Source organism: Scyliorhinus torazame, chromosome 18, assembly GCF_047496885.1.
Source record: "Scyliorhinus torazame isolate Kashiwa2021f chromosome 18, sScyTor2.1, whole genome shotgun sequence".
In the NCBI taxonomy this organism is placed as follows: domain Eukaryota; kingdom Metazoa; phylum Chordata; class Chondrichthyes; order Carcharhiniformes; family Scyliorhinidae; genus Scyliorhinus; species Scyliorhinus torazame.
In genome coordinates, this window is record NC_092724.1 from 68,627,681 (window position 1) to 68,640,909 (window position 13,229).

The 13,229-nt window shown below is 46.0% G+C and overlaps 1 protein-coding gene across 1 annotated transcript in view; it reads right to left on the reverse strand.

Annotated features, from left to right (window-relative positions):
* Nucleotides 1-11,290, reverse strand: part of LOC140394745 (E3 ubiquitin/ISG15 ligase TRIM25-like) — a 42,234-nt gene extending 30,944 nt beyond the window's left edge. The window contains exons 1-2 of the mRNA XM_072481962.1: nucleotides 10,730-11,290; nucleotides 6,160-6,255 (exon numbers count right to left, since the gene is read on the reverse strand). Coding sequence (XP_072338063.1) covers nucleotides 6,160-6,255; nucleotides 10,730-11,290 — 657 coding nt within the window. The remainder of the gene's footprint in view (nucleotides 1-6,159; nucleotides 6,256-10,729) is intronic.
* Nucleotides 11,291-13,229: the final 1,939 nt, after the last annotated feature.

A 13,229-nucleotide genomic window follows, 5' to 3' on the forward strand; every position in this document is an offset into this window, starting at 1 on the left:
TTTAAAGCACGCCAGCCACTGCTTGAAGATTGCCGCTCAGTTCGCCGCATGGGGGCTGAGTTGCAGACACTCTGGCTTGATTCGGAGCTCCATTCTTTTAAATCTAGCTTATTAAATTGATGCACGATCAATGACCACTAAAGCGAGGTTGTAGTCCAACTGAAGGCTTTAATAAGCTACATATTTCCCCCAGCAGCTCAGGTACAGAATGAGGGCTGCTGGGGCGGCACGGGTTCTTATACCCCGCCTATCAGGGCGGAGCTATTATACACTCTAGCCAATAGAAAGCATATCGTTTCCACCAATGGTGCTTTAGTCTATCAGGTACCGTAATACCTATAATACCACAATGGTTCACCTTTGATTTTGTGAGGTGTGTCCTAAAAACGACCTTCATTTGTATCAGCCCCAACCTCGTGCACGAGGGTGAGGCGTTCACCCTTCGCAGCACCTCACACCACAGACCCTCTTCCACCGCTCCTCCAGCTCCCCACCCCCGCTGCCAGCACTGCCTCCAACAGTGCGGAGGCCGCCGCTATCGGAAATTCGGGAAAAACTTCCTTGCAAAATCTTGAAGCTGCAGGTACCTAAACCCTTCCCCCTGCATCAACCCATACTTCTCTCCCAGCTCCTCCAAGCTCGCAAATCATCCCCCAAGAAACAGAATCTTAATTTCCTTAATCCCCCTCTCACCCTATCTTCAAAACCTCCTATCCATCCTCCCTGCCTCAAACCCATGATTCCCTCTAATTGACATCCCCCCTGACCCGGCCCCAGCTTAAAGTGCTGCCTAAATTGCCTCCAGACCTTCAAAGTGGCCACCACCACCAGACTGAAAACTATGCAATCCTGCCCATGGGCCAACACTTCCCATTTATTTATAGCAGAACCCACCCGAGGTTCTTGCGCCGAGTATGCAGATGGGTCGCACCAATTTTCTCCCAGTTAACGTAACATCTGTTGTTGGGAAATTGTTAGAATCCATTTTTAAGGAAGTAGTAACAGGACGTTTAGAAAATCATAATACAATCAGACAGAGTCAACATGGTTTTGCAAAAGGGAAATCATGCTTGACAAATTTATTAGAGCTCTTTGATGATGTAACAAGCAGGGTGGACAAAGGGGAACCGGCAGATGTAATGTATTTAGATTTCCAAAAGGCATTTGGTGAAGGGCCACATAAAAAGTTACTGCACAAGGTAAGAAATCATTATGTTGGAGGTGATATATTAGTGTGGATAGAAGATTGGTTAAAAAGAAACTGAGAGTTTGGGTAAATGGATCATTTTTAAAAAATAATTTACGGGATGTGTGCATTGTTGTCTAGGCCCAGCATTTATTTCCCATCCCTACTTGCCCTTGGGATGGCAGTGGTGAGCAGCTTTTTTGAACCTCTGCAGCCTCTGAGGCGTAGGTTAGGGAGGGAATTCCAGGATTTTGACCCAATGATAGTGAAGTATCGGTGACATATTTCCAAGTCAGGATGGTGAGTGACTTGGAGAGGAACGTCCAGGTGGTGAGATTCCCAGGTTTCTGCTGCCTTGACCTTCTAGATGGTAGTGGTCATGGGTTTGGGAGGTGCTCCTGAAGGAGCCCTGCAGTGCACCTTGTAGTTGCTACACACTTCTGCCAAGGTTCGTAAGTAGTGGAGGGATTGAATATTTACAAAAAGGGTAGCAATCAAGTGGGCTGCTTTGACCTGGATGGTATCGAGCTACTTGAGTGTTGGAGCTGCACCCATCCAGGCAAATGGAGAGAATTTCATCACACTCCTGACATGTACCTTGCAGATGGTGGGCAGGCTTTGGAGGGGTCAGGAGATGAGTTACTTACTGCAGGATTCCAAGCCTCTGACCTGCTCTTGTAGCCACAGTATTAATGTAGCTAGTCCAGTTCAGTTTCTGATCAATGGTAGCCCAGAGGATGTTGACTGTGGGGGATTCAATGATGGTCATGCCATTGAATGTCAAGGGACAATGTTGAATCCTCTCTTATTGGAGATACTTATGTGACACAAATGTTACTTCCACTTGTCAGCTCGACCCTAGATATTGTCCAAGTTTTGCTGCATTTGGACATGTGCTGCTTCATTATCTGAGCAGTTGTAAATGGTGCTGAACAATCATTAGCGATCATCCTCACTTTTGACCTGCGGAAGGAAGGTCATTGATAAAGCAGCTGAAGAGGTTGAGCCTAGGACACGATCCTGGAGTGATGTACTATTCAGCACTGTTGCTGGAATCTGTCAGGATCTTTGCTGTATCCAGTTGATGTGCTGCACTCCTCCAGAATTAAAGATGGAGATATTTGTGGGGCCTCCTCCACCTCCTGCAGTGATATCCTAGAGCTGAGATGATTGGTCTCCAACCACCACAACCACCTTCTTTCGTGCCAGGTATGACCCCAACCAGAAAAGGGATTTCCCCCGATTCCCATTGACTCCAGTTTTATCTAGGGCTCCTTGATGCCATACTCAGTCAAATGTTTCCTTGATGTCAATGCAGGCATTCTCACCTCACATCTGGCATTCGCTCTTTTGTCCATGTTTGAACTAAAGCTGTAATGAGGTCAGCAGCCGAGCGACCCTGACGGAACCCAAACTGGGCGTCCGTGAACAGGTTATTGCTGAATAAGTGCCGCTTGATAGCACTGTTGATGACCCCTTCCCTCACTTGATTGATGATCAAGAGTGGACTGATGGGGTGGTAATTGAATTTGTCCTGTTTCTTGTGTGCATGACATACCTGGACAATTTTCCACATTGCTGGGAAGATGCCAGTGTCATAGCTGTACTGAAACAGCTTGGCTAGGGTTGCGGCAAGTTCTGGTGCACACGTCTTCAGTACTATTACCGGAATATTGTCAGGGCCCATAGCCTTTGCAGTATCCAGTGCCTTTAGCCATTTCTTGATATCATAGATCATAGCATTTACAGTGCAGAAGGAGGCCATTCGGCCCATCGAGTCTGCACCGGCTCTTGGAAAGAGCACCCCACCCAAGGTCAACACATCCACCCTATCCCCATAACCCAGTAACCCCACCCAACACCAAGGGCAATTTTGCACACTGAGGGCAATTTATCATGGCCAATCCACCTAACCTGCACATCTTTGGACTGTGGGAGGAAACCGGAGCACCCGGAGGAAACCCACGCACACACGGGGAGGACGTGCAGACTCCGCACAGACAGTGACCCAAGCCGGAATCGAACCTGGGACCCTGGAGCTGTGAAGCAATTGTGCTATCCACAATGCTACCGTGCTGCCCTTGGCTCAAAACTGACATTTGTGATGCTTGGGTCCTCTGGAGGAAGCTGAGATAGATCATCCACACGTCATTAATGGCCGAAAATTGTAGCAAATGCTTCAGTCTTGTCTTTTGGATTGATGTTCTGGAGTCCTCCATCATTGAGGATGGGGATATTTGTGGAGCCTCCTCCTCCAGTGAGTTGTTTAATTGTCCACCACCATTCATGGCCGAATGTGACAGGACTGAAGATCTTAGATCTGATCTGTTGGTTGCTGTTTCCTTGCTGTAGATTCATCAGGTTGACACTTCGGTATACCTGTTGTTTCCCCTGGCATGCCCTCCTGCACCTTTTGTTGAACCAGAGTTAATCCCCTGGTAATGGTAGAGTGGGGGATAGGCCGGGCCATGAGGTTACGGATTGTGGCTGAGTACAATTCTGCTGCTGCTGATGCTCCACAGCACCTCATGGATGCCCAGTCATGTATTGCTAGATGAGTTCAAAGTCTATCAGGGTCGCCACTGTCAGTTCCGGTGCCTAGGTCAGATGCCGGGTGGTCCATCCAGTTTCATTCCTTTCCGCTTTCTTTGTAGTTGGATACAACTGAGTGATTTGCTAGGCCATTGCAGAGGGGGAATTTAAGAGGCTGAAGTCATATGGTCAGCCAGACCAGGTAAGGACAGCAGATTTCCAGATGGGTTAATCAACAGTGGTTTTATGGTCATCATTAGACTTTTAATTCCAGATGTTTCTTTATTGAATTTAAATTCCACCATCTTTTGTGGTGGGATTGGAATTCGGGTCCCCAGAGCATTACCCTGGGTCTCTGGATTACAAGTTCAGTGACAATACTACTGCACCACCACGTTCCTACAAGTTGGTTAATGTAACTCGGGCACTTCAAAATGAGAGGTCTTCCATTTCAGACTGCAAGGAAGAGAAATTTCTTCTCTTGGAAGTCTCTGCCACAGAGAGCAGTAGAGGCTGGATCATTGAATATATTCGAGGTTGTGCAAGACAAAGTTTTGATCAACAAGGGTGTCAAAGGCTATTGGGGGAAGGCAGGAAAGAGTTAGGCAGTCTTGTGGCATAGTGGGTAGCGTCCCTGCCTCTGAGCCAGAAAGTCTGGGGTTGTGTCCCAACCCAGGATTTGAAGGCCGAGGAAAGCGTGTTCATGATGCGATCAAACAGGTTGATGTCAACCTGCAAAATCCTTTCAAACAAGCTAATGGCTGGCGGTAAGAGTGGGAGAGACTCCTGGTCAGCCACATTTGATGTGGAGTGGGACCCCTCAAGTTCTCAGCACCTGGCGACAGACTAGTTGACCTGCTCCAGAAATAACAAGCTATGGAAGCAGATAAAAGTCTGCCTTAGTGCATCACTAGGTGCAAGAAGAGAATTGGAATTGGAAGGAAAGTGGAGTCAAGGTCACAATCAGATCAGCTATGATCTTATTGAATGGTGAGCAGATCTAAGGGGCTGATGGCCTACTCCTGCTCCCATTCTGCTCTCTCCAGCTGTTTCTTGATATCTATTTGAGTTTGTCCCACCATTCAATAAGATTATGGCGGATTGGGTTGTGCCTCAATTCCATTTTGTCCTCTGCCTCCCCCCATAACTCCCTTGTCTATCAAAAATCTGTTTAACTCTGCCTGGAATAAATTCAATGATTCAACCTCCACTACGCTCTGGGGAAGAAAATTCCACAGACTGACAACCCTCTGAGAGAAAACATTTCTCATCTCTGTCTTAAATGGGAGACAAGTGGAAACATCTGCCCGGTACCTACCCTGTAAAATCCCCTCAGGATCTTATACATTTCAATAAGATCAACTCTCATTCTTCTAAACTCCAATAGGTATGGGCTCAGCCTCCTTTATCGTTCTTAATATGATGAGCCCCTCATCCCAGGAATGAGTTGAGTGAATTTTCTCTGAACTACTTCTAAATCAATTATATCTTTTATTATTTCCAAATAAGGTCAAACCTGTACAAAGTAACTCCAGATAACGCCAAGGTCCCGTATCACAGCAGTAAAACATCCTTACATTCCCCTTGTAATAAATGTCAACATTCCATTTACAAGGACACCCAGATCCCTCTGTACCTCAGAGTTCTGCAATTTCTCTCCATTTAAATAATATGCTACTTTCCTATTCTTACTGCCAAAGTGGACAAGTTCACATTTTCCCATATTATACTATACGTGCCGCCGCAACACCCCCCCCCCCCCCCCCCCCCCCCCCCCCCCCACACACACACTCATTTAACCTGTCTCTATCCCTTTGCAGAATACTTACTTCCTCTAGACAACTTATTTTCCTATCTATCTTGATGTCATCAGTAAATTTAGCTACCGTGCATTTGGCTTCATCCAAATTATCGATGTAGATCCCTGATTCTTGTGGCACTCCACTTGTCACAGCTTACCAGCCTGAGAAAGACCCATTTATCTATCATCCCTGTTTCCTGTTAGCTGACCAATCCTTTATCCGTGCAAATATGGTACCCACTGTTTGACAGGCTCCTCCTGTCATAATATACACCAGTATATCATGGTGCAGACACACACTGATGGACACACAGTGGGACCAATCAACATACACAACACCACAGCCAATCACCAGTGAGACCACACGCACTATAAAGACAGGGGGCATCAGAGTTCCCGCTCATTCGAGTAGCAGCTAGTTAGGAGCACAGAGCTCACAGCCTGCAACACAGACATTCACCATGTGCTGAGTGCATCAACTGGTTAGGACAAGGCAAAGGTCTTTAGTTAAAGCTAGTATCGTATTTACCCACAGATCAAGTATGTTTAAATAGTTAACCTTTTAATAAAATAGTGTTGCACTACTTCAAGTGTTGGTGACCTGTGTGTGATCCAGAACACCCAACACATCACCTCCTACCTGTGCATTCTTCTTCTCTTTGTGGAGATCACTCAGAGCTAATTGAACAGCTTCAACGTTATTTTGGATCTTCAGGAGCTGATGTTGTAAGTGATTCTAAAGTGAGAGCATTGGAGACATTAAAAACATTATGAAGATCAAGTTTGTGTGCAGAGGATGCTTACATCATTTTCAAATTGCTCCAAAAAAGACAAAGTGGCCAAAACAAAGTGCAAGAAGAAAACTATCTCACTTACAGCTCACAATAATAACATTCACCATTGAACAAAACTAAAGAATGATGTGAAAAGGGGAAATGTTACCAAAACTATAGGAGGAATCCACACAACAGGTGACAGTGCAAAGCATAATTGGGCAATTTCAAATACTGTGAGAAAACAGGCAAGGAGGAGATCGCAGATCACCTGAATTGCACAGAAATGAAGGACCCGTCAGTATCTGTGGACTTAAAGCGGCACGCTGGCCCAGTGGTTAGTATTGCTGCCTCACAGTGCTGAGGACCTGGGTTCGATCTTAGGGCCCCGGGTCACTGTCCATGTGGAGTACGCACATTCTCCCAGTGTCTGCGTGGGCCTCACCCCTACAACCCAAAGATGTGCATGGTAGGTGGTTTGGCCGTGCTAAATTGCCCCTTAATTGAGAAAAAGAATTGAGTACTCTAGATTTATCTTTAAAAAAAAGAACCGGTAAGGGGGAAATTGTATCAACATGTATGAAATTATATATATATGAAATGTGTGAAATACAGTAGTCCCAAGCCATTAGCAACCTCTTTTGTGAATTTGTTTACCCGCCAAAGGGTTTGAACATCCGATCATGCATCGTGACCCAAACCTCTGCCCATCCATGGTATTTGTCCCAAAATATCTTCTGAAATTGGAAAGATTTCTGTTGAGGTTAATTTTAAAATATCTGTTCAGCGTCATCAAGGGATTACAAATGAGGGAAAGAGCCTAGAAGTAAGGGGTTTACCTCCTAGGTAGCCAGTGATCGAGTTTGCAAACACAATACTACATAGATTGGAGAGGGGATAGGCAGTGAGCTGGACAGCTACTTCATGGATTAATGCTTTGCAGGTTTTAGTTTGTTGAAACAGAAGTATAGATTTATTTGGGTGAAAGAGTTAAAAGTGCATTAAGCTTCTTTATGAAGTATGAATACGCTCAAATATGGTACATTTTTTTTGAAGTATCTGTGGACTTGTCAGTCTGGATCTTAGAGTCAAGGAATTTCCTTCAATAGAAAACAACTTTTAGTAGGGAACGGGATCAGACACCAGACATGGTGTCAATACACAGGTGAATTCAGCTTGGCATCTGTTTACTTTTATCTCTGGGTCAGAATGTTGTGGGTGGAGCCCCATACTAGCCAGGCACTGAGGGAAGTTTCCTGAATCACTGGTGAATTGCTTTGAGCTGCTAATGGACCAGGATAAAACCGTCAATGGTTAGCTGACAAGCCAGAACTCAGATCGCAGTCCAAGAGAGAGCACATTCCTCAACCACCAGCTACATCCCTGTCACAGAAACATTTTGCTGGACGTACAAGCAAGTCAGTCAACATCATTGAGAGAAAATAGTTTATAATTTTTCAAATATGTACCATTCCCTGCACAAGCTCCAGCCTGTCCAAAACTCTCCTGATCCAATCCCCTCCCATGTCAGATTCACCCACTCACCCATCGTCACTCCTGACCCAATAATCTCAAATTTTAAAGTCTTCTCTTGCCCTTTGTTTGTTTTTCTATATCATCCTCCTGCTGCTACCCAGGGATCTTCTGTCATGGTGCATCATGCTTATCTGTCCTGCTCCCTCCTCACACATCCTCTGTAGCTCACCTGCAACCTTTCAGTGCCATCCATCAACTAACTGCCCCATAAATGTACCCCTCTTTCTGCTGCAACCCCCCCCCCCCCCCCCCATACCCCATAGAGATGTCTGTAGCTTCTCAGCTCTGATCAAATGGCTAAGATACTGACATTTTCTTTTCTGGATGTCACTTTTCAGAGTTCTTTTTGTTGTCGTTGCAATTTCAAGCACCTCTTCATTTGTTTTATAATTTATATCTGGATTTTGTGCATGCATGTTTCAAAGGCCTCTACTTTCTTCCTCAGATCTTTACTGATTGTCCAAGTTTCTGAGGCAGCCAGGGAAGTTGATAACATCCTCTAGCCCCAGGGGCAGCACTGGCACTGAGGTCCCAGGTTCGATCCCGGCTCTGGGTCACTGTCCGTGTGGAGTTTGCACATTCGCCCCGTGTTTGCGTGGGTTTCGCCCCCACAACCCAAAGATGTGCAGGGTAGGTGGATTGGCCACGCTAAATTGTCCCTTAATTGGAAAAGTGAATTGGGTACTCTAAATTTAAAAAAAAACAACATCCTCCAGCCCTACTCCATTCCTCTGATTCTGATGCCTTCTTCGATCCCTCTTCTTTGCCTCATCAAAGGCTGTGCCTGCAGTCACCTGGATTTTACACTCTGAAATCTCTCCCTTTGAGCAGCTCCCTCAAACCCTGACCAACTTGATCCTCGTCCTGTCCTAATCTCTGTTGCTTTACTGCATCTTCAATCATCTTCACCACTCTTACAGAACCTAGGCATTATTTTCTGCTCCTGATAAAATGTAAGATAAAATAACAGAAAATGCTGGTAATCAGATACCAACAACAAAATTCCCTCCACCTGAAACATTGGCTATGGGCTAGATTCTCCGATTTTGAGGCTATGTCCGGAGCATGTGCCATCCATCAACTAACTGCCTATTATAACCAAAAGGGCAGCACGGTGGTGCAGTGGTTAGCACTGCTACCTAACGGCTCGGAGGTCCCAGGTTCGATCCCAGCTCTGGGTCACTGTCCGTGTGGAGTTTGCACATTCTCCTCAGGTCTGCGTGGGTTTCGCCCCCACAGCCCAAAGATGTGCAGGTTAGGTGGATTGGCCACGCTAAATTGCCCTTAATTGGAAAAGTGAATTGGGTACTCTAAATTTAAAAAAAGGAATTACGACCAAAAAGTCGGCCTTGCCCCCGCACCGATGCTCCGCCCAGTGGGGGGCAAGCAACCGCGCCACGTAACACCCCCAGCTTTCCCTGCAGATACGGATGGAGAATTGCCGAGTCCGTGGCTGCGCATGTGCACGGCGGTGACCGGCAGCGGTCGCGCCGTCCAACCACTCCTGGACTCCCACACCATCGGTAACATTGTTTCTGAATCCACCCTGCCTATTCCTGTTCGAGTTTTATAAGTTTCTATGAGATTCCCCCCATACTCTTCTAACCTCCAATAAATATAATCCTCCAATGCTCCAGGTGTGGCCTCACCAATGCCTATACAATTGTAGTTATTCCTATACTCAAATTCTCTCGTTATGAAGGGCAGAACAATAGCACAATGTTTAGCACAGTTGCTTCACAGCTCCAGGGTTCCAGGTTAGAGTCCCACTTGAGTCACTGTCTGTGCGGAGTCTACACGTTTTCCCCGTGTCTGCGTGGGTTTCCTCCGGGTGCTCCGGTTTCCTCCCACAGTCCAAAGATGTGCAGGCTAGGGGGATTGGCTATGCTAAATTGCCCTTAGTGTCCAAAAAAAAAGGTTAGTTGGGGTTACAGAGATAAGAGGTGTGGGGATAGGGTGGAGTGTGGGCTTGGGTAGGGTACTCTTTCCAAGGGCCGGTGCAGATTCGATGGGCCGAATGGCCTCCTTCTGCATTGTACATTCTATGATTCTAACATGGCGCCGGATGCGCGTGGACCGACTTGTCAGATAGTGACCCCCAGTAAACCCTCGCTACCCCCGGACCATCCCCCACCAGACCCTCCAATCCCCGCCGAAGCCCCCTCCGGCTAGCGGAATGGCCCCCCACCCCCCGACTGTGGCAGCGCTGGACACAGCCCGCAGCCACCATGCAAGGTTGACAAAACCTCAGACCACAAGTGACCCACGCCATCGAGAAGTCAGCACATCGGGGGCGGAGCATCAAGGGAGGGCAATTCTCTGTTTTTATTTTGTTTCAGCATCCACAGTATTCTTTAGTTTCAATGTTTGCACCAATATTCATTATTTAAAACAAATGCTGTCAAATCTGAAAACAGTGAATTAGTGAATAGGACATTCCTCAAGCTAACTCCAGCATTGCCAGCTCTAAGTCAACGATAGCAAGTATTAGATCCAGAGTTGATGTGTGTCCTCATCACCCTGTACTGCACGCCAGTCTCTCCATTGCCAATGATTCTGTCTTCAACATTTCAAAATACTATAGTCCTGCTGTAATTTCCCCAAAATTCACTGCCTGCACAGATTGATTGACGGAAGTAGAATATAAATTAAACATTAAACGAAAAGTAACCTGAGCTACAATTAAATAACCAATATCCATTTTTAATTCAGTAATGAATTATTGCATTGGACTGATCCCACCCTTGGCATAATGCCAAGTTACACAACTAACACTGATTTAATTAGAGTTTATCTGGTTACAAAGCAGAAAATTAAAATGATGAATATAGGAGATGTGGCTCTCCATCTTTCTCACAGCCTGGCACATACCCTGATATTCAGCAAGTATCACACACTTACCCTCAGTTCCTTCTCCCCTTCACTGATGCTGCCACAACGATGGTCCTTGTGTTTCCCGATCAGAGTACAGAGGGTGCACACACACACTTTATCATCCTTGCAGTAAATCTTCAGCAGTTCCTGGTGCTCTTTGCATTTCCACCGGGACACGTCTGCAGTGGGGTCTACAAGAAGATGGTTTTTAAACACCGTGCTCTCGGTGTGATGTCTCAGATGCTCAGGGCACATCGAGGCTTCACATTTTAGGCAGGTTTTCATGGCTGGCCGCAGTTTCTCGGTGCAGTAGTTACACAGAACAGCATCCTGAGAGACCTCCAGGGCCAGGTATTTCTGGACGATATTTGCCAGTTTGAAGTTCCTCTCCAGTTCGGGCCTGTCGTTGTACTCTGCCCTACATTCCGGACAGCAATAAGGAGCTGCCACATCATTCCAGCCTTCTTCAATGCAGGGTCGACAGAAACTGTGTTTGCAATCGAGTATGACTGGGTCTGTATAAATCTCCAGACAAATAGCACAAGTTAATTCCTCTCCCAAAGCCTCCTGGGCTAAACCGGTTGCCATGTTCAAGTCAGAAGTGTTCAGCGCTATTGTGTTAACTCCGATTTATTATACAGCACAACAATAATAGATCAGCAAAAACATCTTTATGGTCCCTTGTGTATAAGGGTGTGTAAGCGCACCTGTTAACAGCACTCCATGATTTAATTTACTGAATATTGAGCCCAGGGACCCGAGAATAGAAGATTCACTAATTTACCAGATATCTGAATACCTGTAAAAGTAATAGAATGACTTGTCGTTTTATTGTCAAAGCAAGCTCAGGTTGTAGCCATCTGGGATGACCACTTACGACAAGAGACATGGACGTTTGACAAGCCTAACGGGCAAAATGGACAATGTAAGATTCAGGCAGGCTCAGAGCCTGAATGTATATTTGTGAGCAAAGAGTCCAGACAGCATCGAAACCCCCAACCGATTAGCATTTTGATGGCCCATCTCCGTGAGACAAAGGACTGATACTTGAGTAACCGATACAATCCCAGACATTTCAGCGCCACTCCCTTTACTCAGGAAGCATCAACAACAGGGTCAATGACCACTTAAGACATGCCCAGCCATCAAGGCACCCGCCCCTTTATTGGCTCAGATCGAAGACAGTGTTCGAGAACTGCCCAATTAATGAGGTCCAAACCAAACGACCGCCCAAAAGTGCGTGAAACTCCCCAAGGATAAAGAGAGAGACCGCCATGTGCTCGATCTCTCTTGGACCTGGCGCTCCGGCAACGTCCACCTCCAATTGCAGCACCACCAGAAGCAAGTTCAAGTTCAACGCTTGCTACCAGACGGATGAGCCCAGCTGAGCAGCAGTTACTTCTCCAGACCCGATAGATCCAGATTCAAACAAAGGCCACTGTTCCTCTGACCTAAGCCAGGTGCCTGAAGTTAAGTACAGGTTGTCATAGTTGTTAGGTGTAGTTTAACTAGTAGTGTTTATGTTGCATGATAATTGTGTGTAATTACAGTACCTTTGATCTTGAACTAACTAACTGGTGTTTGGCTATTTGATCGATATCAGGTTGAACCTTGTCGTGGTATCATTCAATACCTGGCGACTCTGAGCAATATAATATTGATATGTAAATAAAGAAGGGCAACCTTATTGATTGCCATGTTTATAGCAGGTAAAAAAGGCAACAGTTATTGGCGACATCTGACGGGACTCGACCCAGAAGTGACTGTGTCACTCCAAGAGAACCCACAAAACGGTTAAATTAGAAATCCAAATTGGAAAAGTATAAAGAAACCACAAGGGTAAGACCAGTATCGATCAAACCTCCAAAATTCGGAAGTGTGTAATTTGCATGTGTACTAACAAGGGATATAAGGTAACCTTGATAGATTTTGTTGCATGAAACTTTCGGGAGTTGTGTAAACCGGAAAATAGCTTAAGCCGTACCAGTGTTTGCACCACCGCTTTATTTCCCCCGTACCAAATTCCCGGCAAAGATACAGAGATAATCGTAGAGGTGGCAATGAAGGCAATGGAACGCCTTATGCACCCACAAGAACCCGAGGTCTCAGCGACCCACAGAGCAGAACAGTGTCCTATATGGGAAGAGGAAATTAGGACGTACCTAAAGGGGAAAGGATGGCCCCTATGGTCTGAGTTTTGTGCGAATGAGGAAACAGTTCCTGGTAGTATAGGACAAACTTGGTGGGATAACCTGACCGAGATCCAAAAGAAGAATTTGAATTGAGTTCGTAAAACGATGGTAATCGTGTCCTGCTTGGCACAATTGCGAGGAACAGAGGAGGTCGTGAGGACGCTCCATAGACAGCTTGAGGAGAAGGAGAGGAGTAGAGAGGGAAATGTTAGCGAATGTGAGAGAGTAAATGGGCAACCCCGAGAGCAGCTAGCAGCGAAGGACAAGGAGGTGGCTAATGTCAAACGGGCACACCAATCTTGTCTCACTCACCTAAGTAGCTTTCAGATCCAATA